Source organism: Onychomys torridus, chromosome 8 (genome assembly GCF_903995425.1).
Source record: "Onychomys torridus chromosome 8, mOncTor1.1, whole genome shotgun sequence".
Classification (NCBI taxonomy): domain Eukaryota; kingdom Metazoa; phylum Chordata; class Mammalia; order Rodentia; family Cricetidae; genus Onychomys; species Onychomys torridus.
The window spans coordinates 59,343,861-59,359,396 of NC_050450.1; the positions used below are offsets into that span (position 1 = coordinate 59,343,861).

Genomic DNA, 15,536 nt, shown 5'->3' on the forward strand with positions numbered 1-15,536 from the left:
TAAAGGGGTCAGTGTTAGGGTTTGAATGAGTCAACAAAATTCATGTGTTAAAACTGATTTCCTAGTGATACAGTGTTGAAGTCAAATATTTATACTTTGCCTGCGGGAGTGGAGGAGTTTTTAGGGAGTGGGTTTCCAATAAAAACATGAATTTAGGCCACTCTCTGGTGTGATCTCACCGTATAACGCCTCCACTGTGGGAAGAGACAGCAAGAAGGCATTTTCCTTAATGTTGGACTTCCTTATCTCTATACTTGTTATATGTAAATACTTTCTTGAGGTATTCACATGCTACCTTGCAGCTTAATATATGGGAAGAGATTCTCAATCAGCACTGGCTTCTGTGAGGGTAATGCCTAAAGAATGATGCCATAGCCAAAGACACTTGTGCTTTGGTCATGAGCCTTTGTGATCTCAAGCCTTTGACTGACAGAAGACAATTTGAGAGAAGGATTAAACCAATGGATTCCTTTATTAACCAGGCATCACACTGGGCCAGCCAGTACAGCACACTTACTAGTAGCTTTGCTTACACCTGGAACTTGCTAATTGATTGCAAAAAGTAGCAAAAAAGAACACTCTTGGCTTTGGTACAGAAGAAAAGTTGCTGTTTCCAGAACAAATCCTTCACAGGAGCAAGGCCCTGGTGGTGGTAAGCAGTTAACCTTGGAGTCCAGCAAGACTTGGAGAAAAGCCAGTCTCCTTTATGGCTTTTTATTATTTGGATTTTTTTTTTTTAGGCAAGGTTTCATGGACTCAGATTAGCCTCTACCTACAAAATGCTGGCGTTACTGTTTGCCACTACACCTGGCTCATTGGCTTTTTACTTAAATGAAAGCTTTCACATTTGTTGCAATTGGAAACATTGTAGTTGAACCAAGTAACTACATTCCCTCTTTTGAGGGAAAAATCCCTCAAAAGATATGTTTGCATTGTAATTCCTGAGATGTAAATGTTGCCTTATTTAGAAGAAGGGTCTTTGTAAGTATAATCGTTGAGTATGAAGAGACCATCTTGAATTATCTTGGTGGGCTGTAGTCCAGTGATGCTAAATATACCTTTAAGGAGAAAGCAAAGGCCAGGGAGGCCAAGAGGAAGATTTGTGATGAAAGACAAGCTGTCTTGTTACCCTAGACAGTTCGGGATAATGCAGCCACAGGGTGGAAGAGGTGGGGCACAGTAAGCATCTGTGAGCTTCTAGAAGTGGTGTGGACGCATTGTACATTTCTGACCTACACAGCTATGATAATAGTTCCTGGTGTTTTGAGTCACTGGGTTTTTTTTTTTTTTTTTTTTTTTTTTTTTTTTTTTTTTTTTTTTTTTTTTTACAGCAGCCATGGGCCTAGTGAAATCAAAGTAAGATACATATAAGGGTATAGAATAGCTGTTAGGAAAATAAAATCTGAGGCCTTTCATGCTATATCCCAGATAGCAAAGTTCTAGCATCGCCCTCGTGTGTCCATATTTCTGTCTACCATGGACAACTCAGTAGAACAGGACCCTTGCCCCAAACAATTGTCACTGGGTTAATTTTGATCTGCTGGAAGTGGATAGATAGCTGATGTTTTATCTGCCCACAGCATCCCTGACACTTCAGGTTTTCCTTTGAGAAATTATTTTCGTATTGTCTTAAGTTGTCCCTTGGGCCAACTTAATGAGATATGTGATCTCATCTAAGCCAATAAGAGTCTAGAATTTTAGAAATACATATTTTTGGCACTAGTGATTGAACCTGAGTGTTCACACTAAGCTATACTGAACTATACATTCCTAGGAATTTAGCAACATAAAACATGGGCCAAATGGATGGGTACATTAGATTATTTTTAAGACTTACTTTTATGTGAATGAGTGTTTTGCCTACATGTACATGGAGTGGATGCCTGAAGAGACCAGAAGAGAGTGTCCTGTCCCCAGAACTGTAGTCACCGTGTGGGTCATGGAAGCCTAAACCCTGTCCTCTGCAAGAATCCTGAGTGTTCTTAACTGCTGAGCCATTTCTCCAGCTCGTAGGTGATTGTTTTACAGTCAAACTCTAAAAAGCTGCTTATTAATTGGAAAAGACTTGGTATGCAGCCTCAAAATTGGTATATTTTTGAGATCACAGGGAAGCAGTCTCCTACAAAATAAAGTAGTCAAATGCATGATCACTGTGGGAAACCTAAAGGTAGGCCAGACAGGTGATGATGCTAAGGCAACATGTGGATGATGGGAAAGCAGTGATTAGAAAATACAGGCCACCTGGCCCTCGGGAAGCAAACGGATCTCTGTGAATCTGAGGCCAGCTTGTTCTACAGAGAGTTCCAGGACAGCCAGGGCTACACAAAGAAATCTTGAGTCAAAAACCAAAAAGAAAACACAGGCCAAATACTGGAGCTGAATAGAACCAGAAAGTTCAAAGAAAATGAGCAGATGTAGGGAACACAGGCCAATAAGACAATATTGGAGTATGGGAAGGAAAGTCATTGAGTCTTGGGTCTGGGTAGACTTAAGGAAGGCAGTGGGGTGAATGGTAAAGGCTGCAGTACAACAGCAGGGAGACTTTGTGGGACAACAATACATTCAGAAGTGAGGGACAATATAGGTTATGTTTGCTGTTCTGGGCATTGAACCTAGGGTATGTAACATTGAAATACATCCCAGACTGGGGCTGGATATTTGAGATTTTTAAATTTATTTATATCCCTGTGTATGCCATATGTTTGCTGATTCTTGTGAAGGCCAGAAGAGGGCAGAGTAGGGGTGAATGGGTGATGGTGAGCTGACCAACATAGATGCTGGGAATCCAACTCCAGTCCTCTGGAAGAGCAGCAAGCATTCTTTTGTTATGTGGTTGGTTGGTTTGGTTTGGGCTCATGGGAGGAAAAGGTTCATTTCTTCTTATATTTCAAGGTAAGTCTTACTGAGGGAAGTCAGGGCAGGGACAAGCCTGGAGGCAGAAACTGAAGCAGAGGCCGCTGAAGGATGCTACTTAACTCCATGGCCTGCTCAGTCTTTTTATTAAAATGTAGTTACATATTTTTTTTCATCCCCTTTGCTCCCTCCAACCCTTCCCATGCCCCTCTTCTCAAATTCATGCCCCCCCTTTTTAATAAGATCTTTTAAAAATATTTATTATGTATACAGTATTCTGTCTGCACATATGCTTACAGGCCAGAAGAGGGCGCTGGATCAAATTATGGATGGTTGTAAGCTACCATGTGGTTGCTGGGAATTGAACTCAGAACCTCTGGAAGAGCAGACAATGCTCTTAACCACTGAGCCATCTCTCCAGCCCCTAATAAGATCTTTATTGACAGATAATTCACATAGTATACAATTTTCCTGTTTGCATAATTTGATAGACTTTAGTTCAGCATCCTCATAGGCCCATGACACCATCTCCACTTCCTGTTTTAGAACTTTGCTGTCTTCAATTTCTTTTTCTTTTTTTTTTTTTTTGAATGTCAAATGCCGTTTATTGAAGGAGGGAGGAGGTCTTAAATACAGGCTTACAGTGCAATGGGAGAACCCCAGAGGGCAGAAGTTTGCTTCCGATGTTTTAGGATCTTGCATCTAAGCTGTTAACGCCCAATGTGCAGGATACACAGACAAGGAACTTCCCTTAAGCATTCAAGAGGGTAGAATCTCATAGGGAATTAGCATAGGGAGGATATCAAGGTCAAGATCAGCAAGCAAGGCAACAGTTACCCAAAACGAGGGCCAGGGCCCTACAGGTCCCTCCCTTTTACTAAAAAATGAGCTTCTGACTTAGGTTGCTTGGTCACCTTACCTGTCATGGAGACACCTGTCCAGGCCACACAGGCACTTTGTCTTAGGTTGGTGAGCGCCCCCCAGGTATTACCCGTCTCTGAATACTCATCATACAGGCTCAATCGTGTGAGAGCTGCAGAATTAACTGTTGCATGACCCTTTTCTTAAATCGCTATTGTTACACACACACACACACACACACACACACACACACACACACACAAATACAACCTGCTGAGTATTTAGTGTTTGTATGTATAAGCTTCACCCATAATACCTCAACATTATGACTGCCTAAACAAGATCTGAACAAGGACAACACTAATACACATACTAACATGAAGTGGGGAGATCTCACTGGGTCCCACCCATAGACAATTACAGGCAACCAATGAATGCTAGGAGAGAGTGAAAGGGAGCGAGGGAGAATTAGTCTTGCCAGGGATGAGCCCCCTCATTGACTGTCTAATACGATGTAACAAGCATTCTAAATGTCTGAACCATCTCCAGTCTGGACATTGAAGTCAGTGTTAAGATAATAAAGGCAATATGCCTAACAGTGGTATAATTAGAATTAGATGTTTGAATTAGGGGTAGAAAATGGGAACTTAGATATCAGGAAAATATAACATGGATAATAAATATCAATGAATGGGTAATTTGATTTGGGGACTAGAGAAAGGAATCTACTGCCAAGATGATACTATCATACCTAGGACTGTGAGAGACAATGCTTAGAAAACATGAGCCCATACAAAGGGACTCAGGGGTGAGCATTATTAAGGGATAGCACTAGATCTAGTATCCAAAGGTAAGAAACAGAAACTGACGGATACCTGTCTCTGTTCCTTGGAAATGTAATTTCGGGGGAACTGCCATTGATGGTTAGAATTACTGTAAATAGGCTGTCATCAGGGAAGAGTGGGCGTCAGACTTGTGGCAGAGAAGCGGGGTATCAAGTCACATGGTGATACGGGGTTAAGGAGGGCCAGAACTGTGTTTATAAAATCCCAAGATGGGTGAATCAATGGGGTAAATCCAGAGCTTAGCTGAGGGACTGTGCTGGGCCAGGAGCCCCTTAATAGGGAGGCAAGTGGGGACTAAATACTGAGGAGCAGTGGGGCCATGTAGCAGTGGCAGACCTGATGTTAGGGGATTGTGGATATAGGAACCTCGACATAGTGACAGATGCCACAGAGAGGGCTGTATAGCTATTTGTGGTAAAGAGATGCCGTACCTAGGAATGCTGGGTAATCAAGCCAGCTTTATAGGGACAGTGGGAATGTTTTAAAGAGTAGGGACTGAAATCTAGAGCAGAATAGGAAGTCTATCACGGGCCATCGTATAGTTGGAAATGACAACTGAATACAAAGGAGACTGAGAATGTGATTTATTCCATCAGACATGCCACAGTTATGGACATTTCCATAAAGTATAGCCGTGTTGGAGTGCTGCATTTGAACAACTGACATTCACGAGTAAACAAAGTAGGTAGGTGAATAACCTGCGAAGATGAGTTCTGGTATTTACTTTTTGGAGTCTGAGATGATAAATCCAGCAGGAACTCTTGTTATCGACAGTCCCCAAACCCAGCCCCTTCATCTTGGTCTCTTAGCTTCAGAGGGCCGCCAGGCTGAAATGAAGTCGCCTGAGAATTCTCTAGCATAGTCTTCCTATGGACCCCAGCAAAGGAAGGCCCTCAGTCTCATCTCACGTAATCCACAAATTCTAGTCCTCCACCCCTGAAGGTCTGTTGTCCCCTGTTCCACACAGTCCAAAAAAACCTGTCTTGAACATTGGCTTTCTGATGTTCAGTTCTGCTTACTACAGGCCTTGGGTCCTCCTAGTAGCCACAAAACCTAAAGCAGGGAAAAAAAAAAAAAAAAATGCCCAGCCCTCGTCAGCTCCAACTCCTGAGGGCGCAGAATCATACCTTGACAAACACCATTCATCTCCAACTTCCAGCCAAACCCGCTGCTCTCCCAGGTCCGCCAGCCTGGTGTGCAGAGTTCTGACTGAAACAGCTCCTAAACAAAACTGGCTCGTTCTGGAGCGACGCAGCATCATGGGGCTCCAGCGCTACAGCCAGGGCGCCGATTCTCCTCTCGGTAACCCTTTCTGGGAGGCCGCGGGCTCGGCTCTGGTTCATCCTTTAAGCAACAGAAGGCTGGACTCATTCTTCGCTCTACAAACACAAAAACACTGGGCCCTCACGTCACTAGTGGTAGGATACAGAGACATCATCTTAATTACAAATGGGGTTCAATCCAATCCGGGATCGTAAACATTAGAGACTAATTGCACTCAGTGCGTGAGTGTAAGCAACACGGTTAAATCATTGCCGGCAGCGACTTTGGACCTTCTGATGAACAGTTAGACAAAGCAACAACAAAGAAAAGTATCAAAGGCTAGATGGAAGGGGTGCAGCGCATCTCCAAAACAAAAGGCTGCGTGTTCCCCTACTCCAACCACCCCCCACCCCTACTCGGCGGCCACCCGGTCTGACCCAGTCCGCTTAGGCAAGCTGCAAATGGATATAGGTGAAAATGCAGGAAGTGATGGAGAAGGCGATGGCCGCGTAGATGAAGATGGAGAGGTGCGGGAAGTGGTCGAGGTAGCAGCCCTCTTCCACCAGAGGCTCCTCTTCCTCCAGCTCGGGGCGCACGGCGGCCTTCCGGGACTGCCCAGCGCGGGTCCCGGCGGCCCTCCCGCCCGCGCGCCGACCAGATTTCCTGCCAGCCGAGGACGCCGACTTGAGTGCGCGGGTAGTGTAGCTCTCCTCCGGGGGCGGCTTATCGAACAGGCCCTCCGACTCAGGGTCAGAGTCGAAATACATCTGTTCTGGACCCCAGGGCTTGCGCTGAAAGGGACCTTTAGCCATCGGCGCAGAGCAGGGGCAGGTGGGTCAGCTGCTGAGACTGGGAGGCGAAGTCCCTACAGGGTCCCAGTGCAGTGGGCGGTGGCTGGGACTACGGCAGTATTTCTACATCCAGCGTGAGTGGGGTGGCAGGGGCGGAGCCAGCAGAGCAGGGGGCCTCTGCGGGTCTTGGGCCTCTCTGGCCAGACGCCACTTTCTCTGGCTCCTCCTTTCCGCCCACAGCCTGTTGCAGAGGTTGGCCAGCCAGCTTCTCGAGCCCCGCAAAGCCTTGGCGAAGCAAGGTCTGTCTCCATAGCAACGAGACTGGAGTGGGGTAGGGGGAAGGCGAGAGGCGCTTGTTGGGACCCCCCAGCTAATAAGGGAGACCTGGTACTCTGGAAGATGAAAGGCAGGTGTTAAAACTCCAAGCTTCGTGAGGAACTTTCCCCAGAGTTTTATTTCTTCCTTTCAAAGACATGAATAATATAAGGTCTTAAAATCAACACGGAGAAATCCTGTCTCGATAAACAAACAAACAAATTGGTAGACAAACACTTTAATGAAGTGATGCACAAATGCACAGTTTTATAACCAAATGACATGGCGTTGCTGCACGAAAGCCAGATACATGAAAATCAGTGGAGAAACTCAGAGACTTAGTGGTGGCTTCATAATCTGATCCCTTTGTATATGCTCTTTGCCTCTCTACCTCCTTCCCTTCTCCCAGGCTGAACTCCCTATCCCTATCCCTCATGAGGCTCCAGGAGAGAGAGAGAGAGAGAGAGAGAGAGAGAGAGAGAGAGAGAGAGAGAGAGAGAGAGAGAGAGAGAGAGAGAGAGAGAGAGTGTGTGTGTGTGTGTGTGTGTGTGTCACAGTTTTATAGGTTGAAAAATGGTAAATTTAGCTGTGTACGCACACAAGAGACCAAGGCAGAAGAAATCATGAGTTCCAGTCCAGGCTGCATGTATATGGAGGCTCTGAATTCAAAAGACAAAACCAAAATAACCTAATGAAAACAATATCACAATAAAACTTCCACAAACTGAGGTCCAGAAGTAACAAAGTTAAAAACTCACGTTTCTTTCCCTCTCCTCTAGCTGCTATCTACATCCTATTTCACATTTCATCTATTTCCAGCCTTTGGGGCATTTCATCTGTGATGGGGAACAAATCCTCTCAGGGAGCCAGTAAGGTGGCTCAGTAGGCTAAAGGCACTTGCCACCTAGCCTGATGACCTGAATTTGATCCACATGATAGGAGAGAAACTGGCTTCTGCAAATTGTCCTCTGAACTCCACGCATATGCTGTAATGCACACACTCATACACACAGACATACTAAATGTACCTGCTCACACTGTTGAGCTGGAATCTCCAGCTTGCCCCTGTGAAAGCCCCACTCCGCCTCTCTAAACCCTGCCCTCTCTGAGAATCTCTAACAAAGAGAAGGCTCCAAAAATCCCAGTCCCACATTCTCCTGGCCACGGTAGCTCCTCCCCTAAAGTCTCCACCTAAAGTGTACCGTACTTGGGCACAAACCCAACTTATGGCAGACATGTATATCATCACCCCTTGATTACAGGGTACATGAGTGACCTCCTTTAGTTCAGCCATGTGATTTTCTTCTCCCTCCTCGGTCTCTGGGGGCTGAAGGAGTCACCTGGGAGTTACTTTGCTCAAAATAAACCGGGTCTTTTACTTTTTTCAATTCGGCTTGATCTAGCTTACTGCGTTGGTGGAGAAACCTATTATTGGAGTACAGAAAACCTATTACACACTAGTTATGGTTGTTTTTTTTTCTTTCTGGAGCTGAGGACTGAACCCAGGGCCTTGTGCTTGCTAGGCAAGTGCTCTACCACTGAGCTAAATCCCCAACCCTTAGTTATGTTTTTTAAGTGTTGAAAAAAGTCCTTTCAGAGACTTTTCATGATCTAAGCCCATTTCTCACCTCTTTTCCTAGTCACACTCTTTGGCACCTTCAGTACTTGGTGGGTACCACTATCTCTTGGCACTTCTATTTTATCTGAGGCTCCAAGGCTGGTTGTCCATCCCTTGTGGGATTTGGGGAGAGCAATCACATGACTCATTTGGGGCTTCATTGTGTTGGAGGAATCTACTGGCAAGCCTGTTGGAAGCAATAGACCCAACTCCTACCAGACAACTCATTCTAGTTGATCCAATAGAAACCAGGATCAGAGTGTTGAGATAATGTGACCAGAGTGCCGTCTCTCCCTCTCAAAGCATTCAGGACTCCTTGCAGCAATAGCAGATATCACTAGGTAGTGGCGGCATTCTGATGATTGTTGAATAAGTGATAAGGCAAATGAATGATTGGCTGTTGGCGGCAGGAGGCTACATTCTCAGAGTCTAGCAGCTGCAGTTAAGAGCATCTCCTTAGCTAGGACAAAGAGAACCTGGGACCCCCAGCATGCTACTGGGAACTGAGAAGGATGGAGGGACTTTAGAAAACGGTCTGACGGTTTCATAAAAAGTTAAGCATATACTTAAGATGTCACTCAGGGGCCTGGAGAGTTGGCTCAGCAATGAGCGCTGGCTGCTCTTCCCAGCACCGCATGGTGGCCTACAACTGTTTGTAACTACAGTTCCAGGAGATCAAACACCTTCTTCTGACCTCCATGGGCACCAGGCATGCACACAGTACACAGACATACATGCAGGAAAACCACTCATATGTATAAATTTGTTTCTAAAAGTTAAAAAAAAAAAACAAAAAGAAAGAGATAGGACCCAAATCTTATCCCCAGCGTGTAGTAAGTAGATCACCTGTGGTGTCTTCCCCTTCCTCTGCTCCCATTCACAGTGGGTCATCAGATCTTCTACATGAAGCATCCCTTTGTCTCAGCTGCCAAATCCAGGAGGCACTCCCTGGGAAACGGGCTGGCCACTCTGGCCAAGCATTCATATCAATGTCTTGCTCAGCCATCATTAAAGAAACTTCCTCCTCCTGTAGCTGGAAACAACTACAAAGCCAGACAATGTGCAGAGTGACAGACCTTGGGACACTCTGCTGTTTTATCTTCGGCACGGTGGCTGGGCCCTAATCTACTGTTACTGCAGCCAGCAATAGCAACTCTGCAGTTCCCGGCCTGCTTCTCTAGCAGCAGCCTGGTGGGCATTCTGTTCCTGCAGGCACCGGCTTTGTTGCTAATGTTAAAGGTAGTTTTAATTAAATCTTTATCGTTCTATTTATAAATAAGACTTGAAATTCAAAGGCTGGGGTGAAAACCTGAGGGCTCAGAGAGGCTGAGTAGCAAAAAGCTAACCTTCTGTCCTTGCTGGCGTCTCTGAAAGCCCCATGCCAAAGCGGAAAAGCCTGCACCACTCCAAATCCCTCCCTTCTACTTCCTGTGTCTCTCTATCTCTCCTGGATGCCCTCGGATGCTCTATGATTACTTTCTGTCAACTAATTGCTAACTCAGCCTCCTGACTCAAGGTTTATTTTATGTAATCAATGCAAATGCAGACTCAGGGTTCACAATGTGATTGAATATCCCCCCAACTACACTCTGTCTTAAAAGGGTTATTTATCTCCATCAATCCCTCCCCTCAGGGCTTAGGGAACCTTGCAGAAGAGTAGATGGAAAGATTGCAAGAGTCAGAGAGGATGGAGGATGCCAAGGAAACAAGGTTCTCTAAACACAACGAGACCAACACATATATGAACTCACAGAGACTGTGGCAGCATGCACAGCCCTGTATGGTCTGTGCCAGATGAGGTCCCAGCACTGGGAAAAGTGGCCACAAACCCCCATTCCTAACCCAGACGCTATCTACAATTAATAACCACTCACAAATGAAAAACTAGTGTTCTTCTATGGAGTCTCACTGGGGAAACAAACCACTCACTCCTAAGCGCAGACTCCAGGCCCAGCAGTAAATGCCAACAGAAAATGAACTCTGCCGTCTTTGGAGGTTCTTTGTCTCATAAATGTTGTGTCAGAATTTTTTTCTTCTTCTTGTTTTTCCTTACAGGTCCTTTGTGTATATATTATGGCTTCCAGATTTGTGTTTTAATGATTCCTGTGTGTATGACTGTGTCTGTCCTATTCCAGATTGTTTTTGTTTTATTTTATTACTATTCTTTAGATGCCTGTTGTTTTCTAAGGAGAGATAGGAAAGGTGTGGATTCAGATGGATCTTGGAGGAGTTGGGAGAGGAGAAACCATATTAGAATATATTGTATAAAAATCTATTTTTAATGAGAGAAAAATAGAAATAAAAAACGATAGGACCCAGTAATTCCACTCCTAGCGTCTACCTAGGAGAAACAACTCTACATGGAGACTAATGTATAAACATCCATAGCAATGTTATTGGTAATAGCCAGAATTAAGAATAATTCAAATGTCCATCAAATGGTGAATGGATAAAGTTCATCTGTACAACTAGAATGCTACTTGGCAATGCAAAGGAATGAACTACTGGTACCTAGCTAAGTAGGATGGGTCTAAAAAGCATGCTAAGTGAAAAAGAAAAGCCAGGTGAAAAAGGCCATAGGTAATAGAATAAATATGAAATGCCTAGAAAAGACAAATTTATAGAGATAGAAAAGACATTTATTGCTTGTGGCTAAGGGGGACATAAAAATGTTAGTTGTAAACAGGCTCCAGGTAACTTTCTAGTAACAGGAATTTCTAAATGCTGAATTGTGGTATAACCTTATATAGTTTCCTATTTAAAAATCATTTTTGAATTTTATATGTGTGGGTGTTTTGCCTGAGTACATGTCTGTGTACTATGTGTGCATAGAGCCTGAGTATATGTCTGTGTACCATGTGTGTGCATGGAGTCTGAGTATATGTCTGTGTACCATGTGTGTGCATGGAGTCTGAGTGTATGTCTGTATACCATGTGTGTGCATGGAGCCTGCAGAGGCCAGAGAGAGTGTCAGATTCCCCACAGCTGGAGTTAATGGAGGATTGTGAGCCACCATGTGGGTGCTAGGAATAGGACCTGGGTCCTCTGGACCATCTCTCCAGCTTCCTCTTCTTAAAATAAATTTAAAAAGGACTTTATTTTATTTATGTGCATGTATGTATGTATGTATGTATGTATGTATGTATGTCTATTTGAGCATGTGTGTGCAGGTGTCTGTGGGTGTCAGAAGAGGGCATCTTTATTTTTAGATTTATTTTTATGATTTTAATGTATATGTGGGTGTCAGTGTGAGGCGCTGCATGTGTGTGGGTACCCAGGGAGCCTAGATGAGGGCGCCAGATCCTATGGAGCTGGAGTTACAGGCTTTGAGGTGCCCAAAGTGGGTGCTGGGAACCAATCTCAGTTATTTGGAAGAGTGAAACTCTTCATCACTGAGTCATTTCTCCAACCTTTTTTTTTTTTTTTTTTTTTTTGAGACAGGGTTTCTCTGTGTAGCTTTGCGCCTTTCCTGGAACTCACTTGGTAGCCCAGGCTGGCCTCGAACTCACAGAAATCCTCCTGCCTCTGCCTCCCGAGTGCTGGGATTAAAGGCATGCACCACCACCGTCCAGCTTCACTTTGTATCTTAAACTGGCCTGGAAATCACTGTGTAGCCCAGAGTACCCTCAGATGTGTGGGTTGTCCTCTTGCCTCAGCTTCCTGCATGTTGAGATTACACTGTGAGCCACCATACCTGGCTAGGAGTACTTTTCTATCTTTTAACACAAACACACTTTCAAAATGGGTGAATGAAGCCAGGTGGTGGTGGTGCACACCTTTAATCCCAACACTAGGGAGGCAGAGGCAGGCGGATCTCTGTGAGTTTGAGGCCAGTCTGGTCTACAGAGAGAGTTCCAGGACAGCCAGGTCTGTTACACAGAAAAATTGTGTCTCAAAAAACAAAAACAAAAACAAAAACAAAAACAAAAACAAAAACAAAAAAATGGGTGAGTGAAGAAATGTGCTATAGCTCATGGACTGGTAATTAAACCAGGAGACTTTGAGTTCAGTAACAGAATTATCTGTGATTATATACTAAAACAGAGAGTCATGACTGGCTCCTAGAACTCAGGGTTGGTGCTATGTGACCTAGGCCAACTGCTTGCTCAGATGATCTGTTATCCAGATAACAAGAGATGTCAGTCCCATAGCCAATGTGTTAAGATCAATGCATTTCTCTGTCCTGAGAAAACTGCCACCACCTATGATGGAAGCAATTTGGCAAAGTATAACAATCATAGAATATTCATGTCTTTTGATGCAATTGCCTTGACCCTGTAAGCATTGCAGGTCGGATGGAAAGGGATCCTGGCAGTTGGGAGCCAAGGAATACCACAAAGTCACCATAAGCATAGTAGTTCACAACCTTGCTCCAGGGAAAGGTTTCCTCAATGAAAGTGTAACAACTCTGCTCCAGCAGGTGAGGGTTTCCCCAGTGAAGTTATTTGAGCTCTGCTCCACTCTGCTCTGGAGAGGGATTACTGCTCTGCCCCACTCTGCTCTGGAGAAGGGTTACTGCTCTGCTCCACTCTGCTCTGGAGAAGGATTACTGCTCTGCTCCACTCTGCTCTGGAGAAGGATTACTGCTCTGCTCCACTCTGCTCTGGAGAAGGATTACTGCTCTGCTCCACTCTGCTCTGGAGAAGGATTACTGCTCTGCTCCACTCTGCTCTGGAGAAGGATTACTGCTGTGCTCCACTAGGGAAAGTTTCCCCAGCAAAAGAGTTGCAGTTGTTACAGCTGGGCTTCACTCCCACAAAAATGTCACACCACACAACAAACCTCACCCAAGAGACTTACTGGGAAGGAAGAGACCAGGAGAGTGCCTGCCTTGGGTGGGAAATAGCAGCAAACTGAACGGGGTACAAACCTTATATAGGATTTCTTGGGGGATGGCAGAGCTTTCCAGAGTGGCTTGAGATTGGTGGATTTTTGTGGTCTTATTCTGAAGCAAGCTCAGGGCTTGGTGGCATTTCCACCTCAGGGGCCTCAGGGATTGGTGTGATTTTTGTAGTCTGACTCTGGGGCAAGCTCAGAGATCCGTGTGATTTCAAGCCCTGGTCCTGGGGTCGAGTCAGGGTCAGGGTGTTTTTCCTGGGCTCTTTTTAACCTTACAGCCCCCAAGTGTTGATTGTAATTCTGATTCTGCAGGCTTTTTGCAGAAGGATATGCAAGAAATCAAAAGCAAACCCATTTTCAGAACAAAAGGAGAATAGTTAATAAAGTGATGTTGTATTTGAGGTTGGGTGCTTGCAGCTCAGTGGCAGACTGTTTGCCTAGCTTCCACAGGGGCTGAGTGTGGACTGATGCAGTTGCCAGAGAGGATTATCTTGAAATCAAACAGGTTTTTGTGACTATCTAAACCATAATTAAATGATTTAAGATCACATGTACTAAAATGATAAGAAAATGTAAAATGTATTTCCATAGAGGAATCCTGGAATGGAAAGAATAGAGATGGTAATTTTCATCTTGTTTGATGATACGATCATGTGGTAGCCTCATCCTCAGTTTTCCAGATCTTATGCATCATTGTCATGCTATTTTGTGTGTGTGACAAAAGCAATTAGGTGGTGAGACAATATAAGTAACAGGCCTAGTGGCTGTTGTCAGGATTAACAATATCCTGTGATGTTCTGATCAGTACCCATGCACTCTAAGGTCTTTATCCCATTTGTCTAGACGGCCCTAGATTATTTAGCAACCACTTGCTCAACAGCGGTTGCTAAGCAACCAGGGACAGGGCTGCACTTCTGGACCACATCATAGCATCTCTGCTTCTGCCAGCCTCTTCCCATCAACTTCTCTCCAGCAGTGCCATGATTTTGTGTATCTAGTCCCTTTCTCCCACTTTCCTCTTCCAGGCTCCTATGGGCTGGGGCTAACCTACCAATAGTTCCCAATGGATTCCCACCACTGTAGAGCTCAGCATATTAAGACAGTCACAGGACCCATAACCCCCTTCCCTATCGACTTTTCATTATTGTGGGAAATGATCCTTAATTAGTCAGGGTTCTCTAGAGTCACAGAACTTATGGAATGAATCTCTCTCTCTCTCCCTCTCCCTCTCCCTCTCTCTCTCCCTCTCTTTATTTATTGGAATGACTTACAAGTTGCAGTCCAACAATGGCTAGCTGTGAATGGAAAGTCCAAGAGTCTAGTAGCTGCTCAGTCCCACGAGGCTGGATGCCTCAGCTGGTCTTCTGTGTATGCTGAAATCCTAAAGGAGTAGGCTCCATTGCCAGTGGGGGGAAAATAGATGTGCTGGCAAGGCAAAGACCAGCAGGCAAAGGATGAATGAACCTTCCTTCTTCCATTGTCCTTATATAGGCTTCCAGCAGAAGGTGTCCCAGATTAAAAGTGTGCTCTCCTGCCTCAATATCTGGATTAAAAGCTTGTGTTGTCCCCTGAAGATCCAGATCAAAAGTCTGTGTCTTCCAGGCTCAAGACCCGGATCAAAAGTGTGTTGTTTTCCTGCCTCAAGATATGAATCACAAGTGTGCCCTCCATTTCTGATTGTAGTCCATTCCAGCTATAGTCACGTTGACAACCAAGAATAGCTGTCACACTTAACCCTCTGTATTGCTCATTCCCACTACCCCTACCACGTTAGTTCATCATTCCTTTCACCCTGAGGAGGTCCCCTTAACTCTCTGCTTACTCCACCAATGACTGCTCAGCTCTATGCATGCCTATAATCCAGCACTTAGGACATGGACCAGGAGTTCAGGATCATTTTCAGTTACCCAAAAAGTTCAAGAGCAGCCTGGGCTACACTAGACCTGGTCTCAAACAACAAAGACAAAAGCTGCCAGAGAACCAGAAATAGATGAACCGATGTGAAATGCAGCCATGGAGCCCCCTAGACAAGCCCTCCTTCTAGGAACAGCAGTGGCCCTTTGCTCCAAGTGGGATTCTTGGTGTGAGTGAATCAATCTTCCCTATGAGTACATGCACAGGCTCCTTGGCCACAGAGGTCTCCCTGGGATG

At 44.9% G+C, this 15,536-nt stretch overlaps 1 protein-coding gene across 2 annotated transcripts; it reads right to left on the bottom strand.

Moving 5' to 3' along the window:
- Positions 1–5,126: 5,126 nt before the first annotated feature.
- On the bottom strand, positions 5,127–9,937 carry LOC118590247. Of its 2 annotated transcripts, none has more exons than XM_036198139.1 (2): positions 9,393–9,937; positions 5,127–7,125 (listed from the first exon to the last, which is right to left on the bottom strand). In XM_036198139.1, exon 2 carries the CDS (start codon positions 6,632–6,634, stop codon positions 6,269–6,271), a length of 366 nt encoding a protein of 121 aa, XP_036054032.1. In that variant the 5' UTR covers positions 6,635–7,125; positions 9,393–9,937; the 3' UTR covers positions 5,127–6,268. The 2 variants fall into 2 exon arrangements, 1 of the variants encoding a protein (XP_036054032.1); XR_004945714.1 differs by having other exon boundaries at positions 6,638–7,075.
- Between the last annotated feature and the right edge of the window lie 5,599 nt (positions 9,938–15,536).

Coding starts and splice junctions, on each gene's coding strand:
- LOC118590247 (XM_036198139.1), bottom strand. CDS start 6,634: ATGGCTAAAGGTCCCTTTCAGCGCAAGCCCTGGGGTCCAGAACAGATG.